The sequence below is a fragment of the Sinocyclocheilus rhinocerous genome, unplaced genomic scaffold, assembly GCF_001515625.1.
Source record: "Sinocyclocheilus rhinocerous isolate Xijiao unplaced genomic scaffold, SAMN03320098_v1.1 scaffold2873, whole genome shotgun sequence".
Classification (NCBI taxonomy): Eukaryota; Metazoa; Chordata; class Actinopteri; order Cypriniformes; family Cyprinidae; genus Sinocyclocheilus; species Sinocyclocheilus rhinocerous.
In genome coordinates, this window is record NW_015632032.1 from 75,970 (window position 1) to 83,269 (window position 7,300).

General features: G+C 43.8%; 2 protein-coding genes and 1 long non-coding RNA gene across 5 annotated transcripts in view; 2 read left to right on the forward strand and 1 right to left on the reverse strand.

Moving 5' to 3' along the window:
• Window positions 1-1,374, forward strand: part of LOC107742088 (sarcalumenin-like) — a 13,479-nt gene extending 12,105 nt beyond the window's left edge. For both annotated transcript variants that reach the window (XM_016554954.1, XM_016554955.1), the window contains exon 7: window positions 323-1,374. In XM_016554954.1, the coding sequence (XP_016410440.1) occupies window positions 323-1,128 (806 nt within the window). In that variant the 3' untranslated portion in view covers window positions 1,129-1,374. The remainder of the gene's footprint in view (window positions 1-322) is intronic.
• A 304-nt stretch (window positions 1,375-1,678) lies between these two features.
• LOC107742091 (uncharacterized) lies at window positions 1,679-3,166 on the reverse strand. The gene is made up of 3 exons (XR_001640279.1): window positions 3,139-3,166; window positions 2,944-2,974; window positions 1,679-2,682 (listed from the first exon to the last, which is right to left on the reverse strand). It is a non-coding gene; the product is annotated as an uncharacterized LOC107742091 (long non-coding RNA).
• A 39-nt stretch (window positions 3,167-3,205) lies between these two features.
• LOC107742090 (adenylate cyclase type 9-like) overlaps window positions 3,206-7,300 on the forward strand; it is a 47,024-nt gene continuing 42,929 nt past the window's right edge. For both annotated transcript variants that reach the window (XM_016554958.1, XM_016554959.1), the window contains exon 1: window positions 3,206-6,801. In XM_016554958.1, coding sequence (XP_016410444.1) covers window positions 5,037-6,801 — 1,765 coding nt within the window. In that variant the 5' untranslated portion in view covers window positions 3,206-5,036. The remainder of the gene's footprint in view (window positions 6,802-7,300) is intronic.

Consider the following 7,300-nt stretch of genomic DNA (forward strand, 5'->3'; position numbering starts at 1 on the left):
CTTCTCTCACAAGAGTCACCTAAGAGGGGAATTCCCCCCATTTTCAAAAATGAAATTCAGGTCCTAAAAATCCTGATTGGAGTATCACTATAAATAGTTATAAATGATAAAAAGAAGGCTTTAAAAAGATCGGTATCGGTGATCGGTATCGGCAGATACTGCTTTCTGTGATCGGCGATCGGCCTCAAAAATCCTGATCAGAGCACCCCTAATAAGAATCAGTTTCAACCCTAACATATAAGAACATAATAAGAACAAATATTTAGTATAACTAAAACATTTTGGCTTTGTACACATTTAAAACTCTGTTGTTGTATTTTAGGGTACCCCTACAGCGAAGTCTGCCAGTGGTTTATCGACCGTGCTGATCTCATCTTCCTGGTGTTTGACCCAACCAAACTGGATGTCGGATTAGAACTAGAAATGCTGTTCAGACAGATGAAGGGACGCGAGTCACAAATCCGTATCATCCTCAACAAGGCTGACAGTTTAACAACCCAGGACCTAATGCGCGTGTACGGCGCCCTCTTCTGGAGCATGGCACCCTTGATTAACGTGACAGAACCACCACGCGTCTACGTGAGCTCATTTTGGCTGCAGGATTACGCTCCGGACACCAACAGAGACCTTTTTAAACGTGAAGAGATCTCTCTGCTGGAGGACCTAAATCAGGTAATCGAGAATCGGCTAGAAAACAAAATCGCCTTCATTCGGCAACATGGCATCCGCGTGCGCATCCACGCCCTCCTGGTCGACCGCTACCTGCAGACGTATTATGAGAAGCTGGGCTGGTTTAGTGACCCACATGAGGTTTTCAACGATATTGTCAGTGACCCTGACAAATTCTACATCTTCAAGTCCATTCTGGCCAAGACCAATGTGAGTAAGTTCGACTTGCCAGAACCGGAGGCGTATCGGGACTTCTTTGGAGTCAATCCTCCCAGCGGCTTTAAGCTCCTCTCCTCGTACTGCAGCTGGTCAGGCGGATGCCTGCTGGAGAAGATCGAGAAGGCCATCACAGATGACCTGCCGGCTTTGCTCAGCAGTCTGGCAGAGAAACGGGAAGCCAAGGCAGAGGCAGCTGCAGAAACCAAGGAGAAACCCCAAAACCGTTGGAGGAGACAGTAATAGAAGAACGGTGGGAAATATGGAAGAGTGGCACCAAAAGCAATGAATGGATGGATGAGAGAGTATAAGTGACACTTCGATGAGATTCACATCAATGGAAAGCCAGTTAAACACAGTGTGTACAGAGACTTTTACCACTCTGTATAAAACAGACCTAAATGAAGGGAAGCAGTGTCCTATTTTTCTTCCTTTTGTGTTATTCTTTTTCTTCCTTGTTCTAATTTAACTCCGCTTGCAAAAATGTTACTTATTTATACTGTTCAAAATAAACAATCTTATTTATTTATTGTTTGAATGTCGTTTTAAAAGTGTGAATTATGGAAGCTTGTTTCTGCCACAGGATAAAAAAAAAAGGTAATTGTGAATTTTTACCTCACAATTCTTATATACTTATATACACAATTCTTCTAAATACTTCTGAGGAAAAAAAGTCAGAACTGGTAGATAAAAACCCAGAATTGAAAAAGTCTTCATATCTTCGATGTCCATGTTGCAGATCTGACTTTTTTTTCCTCAGAATTGAGTTTATATCTCTGAAATGTGAGATCAAATGTCAAAATTACCTTTTTTATTTTATTTTTTCTTTATGCCGTGGTAGAAACAGGCTTCCATCGTGAATATGCCATATGTGGTATTATCTTGACTTCATTACTTCAGTTCCACTTGTACATATTGATCATATTCCTTTGTACAATTTACTGGTGTACGAGTTGTTGGTAAATGAGATGATACATTTTGTTGCGTTTGTTCACATTATTGCATGTTTCAACTGTGGTGACATTAAATTGTTTTTGTGACTCTTGAGTTACCCAATATTGAAATTAAACGTTCAACTGGATATTTAAGTCAATTAAAAAAAAAGTAGCATAAATACGTGGATGAATTGTGAGACAAATGATAACGATTTTGCAGCTGCAGTTGATTCACTTCAACATAAGAGGATCCAAAATGTCCACTAGATGGCGAAGCATATCACTTAACTCACTGCGATATTTGGTCTCATAAAAAGTACAGTTTATGTCAGCTATCTGTTTATCTATTTTGATAGCAGCAATCTATGCATTTCTCTATATAAAATACAGTTTCAAACAGGGCAATTTGTGTAAAACATTTTATAGAGCTACACCACATGAAAGCTCACTTCTTTTAAGTATTTATGATTCTTAGAAGGGTTAGAAGTGTGAATGTTGTAATATCTGCAATAAAGTAGTAGCCTGAGTATACAACTGATATTAGATTTGCGCTAAATACTGTGTAGCTAGTTATACTCTTGTTTGTTTAATAATCCACAGCTCTGTTTTTTGAGTCGGAGACCACAAGTGGCCACTAAGAAATAAAAGCTGTACACGTATGCATGACGACTCCACAGGCTGGTGTCGGTCAAATTCCTGAACGCACTCTTGTGTTACACCTTTTCCCGTCTGACACAACACAACGTCTCAGAAACTGGACATGATGAACATCTGACACAGGAAGCGTGGGATGATTATCACTTGGATGTGACTTATCTGATAGATCAAAGGTCAAGACGCACCCAGAATCTCAGGTATGTTCCTAGATGAAGAAACACATACACACTTATGCTTATCTACATGGGAACATACCATTCAACCATTTACACTTCTATTGTTTTTAAATGAAGTGAATTATAAATACTACAGACTAAGAATAACCCTGAAGAAAATAACTTTTGCTTTTTTGAAAGTCAGGGTTTACTCTTTATTTGTATATATGGGCAATTGCATGTTGTATATATGTATATGTGTGTGTATATATATATATATATATATATATATATATAATTATCTCGAGTACCTTTGAGGATGGTCAGATTTGATGCCACATTCTGAAAGGAATAGAATAAAATAAAAAATAAAAAACATTAAAAGTTACATATTGACATTTTAGTACACTCAAGTTTATTTACTTTCTTATTCTATACTAACTTACTTATATAACAGTTATGAATTACTCAGAGAATAAATAGAGCCACAATTATACTAAACGTACCTGTTCTTTTGATGACAACATGAACTCCACGCCAAGAGAACATCAGCCAAACTTGAGCGTGAAGACGTTCTCATGCGTGCGCGCCGCCGTTAAAGAGCCCTGCGTGCGCGCTCCCCAGCGACTTGCCCCCTCCTCCCTTAATTTCAACATTGTAGTCAAGTTATCCACCCCACCGCACGCCCACAACCATCTTTTCCGAGTGTGCTCAGAACATGGTGGTGGTGCTCGTGAACGCAGCGCCCGGGTAAGGCGCCAACCAGCGGTGTTCAACTCCTACCTGAAGCCGCCCGGCTCTCACGACACCGCCGTTCCCTTCAACAGGCTCGTGCAGACGGGGAGGAGAACCGAGAGCGAACGGAAGAGGACGCAACGCACAGCTGCGGTGCGTTCGCCTGGCATGAGCATGCCCATGAAAAATAGCGGACTTGAACGGAGTTTTGGAGGAATGCTAAACGGACAAAGTGGGGATTAAAGAAGCAGATAATGTTGGAGCGCTGGCTTGGGATTTTAAGCATTGGAGTGTGAGAGCTCATTCTTTCTCTGAACTCCACGAGTGTTGAACTGCCAGCCCGATCAAACGACTTGAGGCCTGGGGGGGAAAAACTAAAAACTTTTGTCTTCATTTTGAACACTGCATTGAAATGTTTTGAGATTACCTCCAAGTAACTGGTTAAAAGGGATTACACACAAACAAGGATATACTTTCCCTCAGCACACTTTGACTTGTCAGAGTGCCTCGATGCCATCAGTATTTTCTTCTTGGAAGTTGAAATCTTAAGTATTGGTCTTCTGGAGTTGGCAGATATGCACGCGAACGGCTGATGTCATTTGAAGTTGTCACGACGTCAACCTGAGCTTGAAGTGTTTTAATGCGCGTGAGAAGCTGGAAAACTCACGGTTGACATCCGGAGCGGGTGTTCAGGAAAGGACGGGGCTCCTCCATGGGAATAGGCCGTCTTCTGACCCTCGACGGGGCAGAAGTGGGGCAGTGACGGAATCTGCCGTGAGTTTTGACGAAAAAACACGGGCAAGCTTTAACGTCTTACCGTCTCAGGAGTTTGTTATCCCTTAGTTTACGCAATATAAGGACGATTCTCGCTACTACTTGATGTCAGAACCGAAGGGAATACATTGTTAGTTATTTTTTAATAAATTTTCTGTGTTCTTTGACCGCATAAAGAGAAAAGTGGCGCATTTAAAAAAATTCTCCCAGAAACTGGCGCCTTTTTAGCAGCTATACACTTTGAAAAACAGCGACCGTTAAGTTTGGTGTTTGCTGAGTTAAAACTGAAACCGAGTACAAGAAATGTGTAAAATCTGGCATTTGGAAATATGAAATATAAAATTGTATTACCTTTGCATGTCATTTGGGAAGGGAAAGTAAATTCAAACATGGTCGAGCATTGGAGAGGGTGTTTGAGGGACAGTGTTGACTGGATTAAAAAAAACTAATTTAAAAGCCGTTTCAGAACACCCTATGTGAACTAACCTCCCTAATTTTTTTCTAATTCTAACGATACATACTTGCTCCTGTGGTGTTGAATTCGTGTTTAAAGCGATGTGCTCAAAAAAGCAGGATCGAGCGGATGACAGTGCGTCAGTGTCGGCCGCGCGTACGGAGCAAAAGTACATATATGCGCGTTCACGCGCCACTGAGCCGTAGAATATAATGGAATCCGAGTGCTGACGTAATCTCAGCACGGATAAGGAATTGCTCAAGAGTCCAAGACGGTTCATCTTCATAGTGAATGCACTTGGAATTTACTTCTGGCTGGACTCTTTTCTAATACAAACTGTGCTTTTTGTTCTCATTCGAATCCATGTCAAGTGCCACTTCCTCTGTACTGTCAGCAGTAGGTGATATGTGTTAAATAACAGTCAGTTGTTGTCTCATCACCATGTCATTGCCAGAGAAGCACCAGCAACTGCACAAGGTGGAGGTGAGGTGTGATAGCGAAGGTGGAACTGTTACTGTGCGGATAACTGATGGCTGTAATCAACAGGTGGGTCCAGGCAAGGAGGGTGACCCTGTCAACATGGGCTCCTCCAAACCTTGCAAATACAGTATCTCGTCAAGCTGCAGCTCGGGGGAGTTGGGTGTTCCCAGGGCTATGATGACTCGTCTGAGCAGTCCGAGGAGAGTGCCGCCGCTGTTTGAGAGGTCTGCCGCGCAGTGCTGGGACCCCAAGTTTAACTCAGCCATCCTGGAGGAGGCGTGCAGGGAACGTTGCTTCCCGCAGATGCAGAGAAGGTTCCGCTACATCCTGTTTTACCTGGCCACCGCTGCGCTCGTGTGGGGGATATACTTTGGGATCAATAGCACCAGGTGTGACCCTATAAACTTCCTGGTCCCCACGGCAGGGTTTCTTGTACTGTGCCTCCTCCTCCTCTGGTTTACGTTCTCAAGGCCATATGCACGTTACTACAACCACACATCCCTCCTACTTACAGTGATCATGTTTGGGATCACCCTGGCGCCTCAAACGCACACTGCTCACTTTGCTCATTTTGATGTCCAAAAAACAAGCAATCATTCACTACTACCTACGTCTCAAAATGCTCCGTGTATATCACCCGTTGGGACGTTCTCCCTCTGTATAGAGGTGCTGCTTTTGCTGTACAGTGTGTTGCATTTGCCCCTGTATGTGTCGGTGCTTCTCGGCCTGCTGTATTCTGTCCTCTATGAGGCTTTAGGCTGGCTGCACCTTGCTCAGATGGACGATAGCTATGTAGGGTCGGAAAGGTCGGACTTGCATACTCTGAGCTGGCTTGGCCTAGGTAAAGTCCTGCTGCACCTGTGCGCGCATATCATTGGCATCCACATATTCATCATGTCCGAAGTGCGCTCTCGGAGTACCTTTCTCAAGGTAGGTCAGGCAATCATGCACGGGAAGGGCCTGGAGGTCGAGAAGGCGCTTAAGGAGCGGATGATCCACTCCGTGATGCCCCGGCTGGTGGCAGACAAGCTCATGAAGCAAGGAGACGAGGAAAGTGAGAGCTCTGGGAAACGATACAGCGCAGGTACCTGCTCTGTCGCTCCCGCATCTGCCACGACCTCGTCCAGCCCCAAAAGCAACAAACATAAGAAGAACTCTATCCCTCGCGGACAAATCATTTTCAGGCCCTTCAACATGAAGCGCATGGAGCCGGTGAGCATCCTCTTTGCAGACATCGTGGGATTCACCAAAATGAGTGCCAACAAGTCCGCCCCTGCACTGGTAGGACTGCTAAACGACCTCTTTGGTCGGTTTGACCGTCTGTGTGAGTTGACCCGCTGTGAGAAGATCAGCACTCTTGGGGATTGCTACTATTGCGTGGCGGGCTGCCCTGAGCCACACACCGATCATGCGTACTGCTGTGTGGACATGGGGCTCGGGATGATCCAGGCCATCGAGCAGTTCTGCCAGGAGACGTCGGAGACTGTGGACATGCGTGTCGGCGTGCACACCGGCACTGTGCTCTGTGGTATTCTGGGAATGAAGCGCTTTAAGTTTGACGTTTGGTCTAATGATGTCAACTTGGCCAATCTTATGGAACAGCTGGGTGTGGCGGGAAAGGTGCACTTGTCGGAGGTCACGGCAAGTTTTTTGGATGACCGTTATGAGAGGGAGGATGGACGAGTGATGGAACGTGTCGGGCACAGTGTTACTGATCAGCTAAAAGGTAAGACACAAGAATAATATATCAATTTGTGTTTGTTTGTTTGTTTTCCTTTGAACTCCTGCATTAGGGAGCAAAAGTCTGAGACCACTAGAGAAAATGCTTCTGTTTTGCCTTTTTATCAAATTGAAAATGAACATAAATTTCAGAATGTCTTAGTATTTAGTTTGTCCCTTTTTGCTTTATTGACAGCAGCATTACAGCTTCATGAGCTCCACAAAACCTGATGATCATGTTATCCAGTGTGATTTTAAAAATGATCCAAAGAGCATCTTGTGCTTCATTAAAGGGGTCATATGATGCGATTTCAAGTTTTCCTTTCTCTTTGGAGTGTTACAAGCTGTTCGAGAATAGATAAGAACCCTAAAGTTGCAAAGACTAAAGTCTCAAACCCAAAGAGATATTCTTTATAAAAGTTAAGACTGGTCCACGCCCTCCTAAAACGCCTCGTTCAAACACGTCCCCACATATCTACGTCACGATGTGGGAAGATTTACATAAC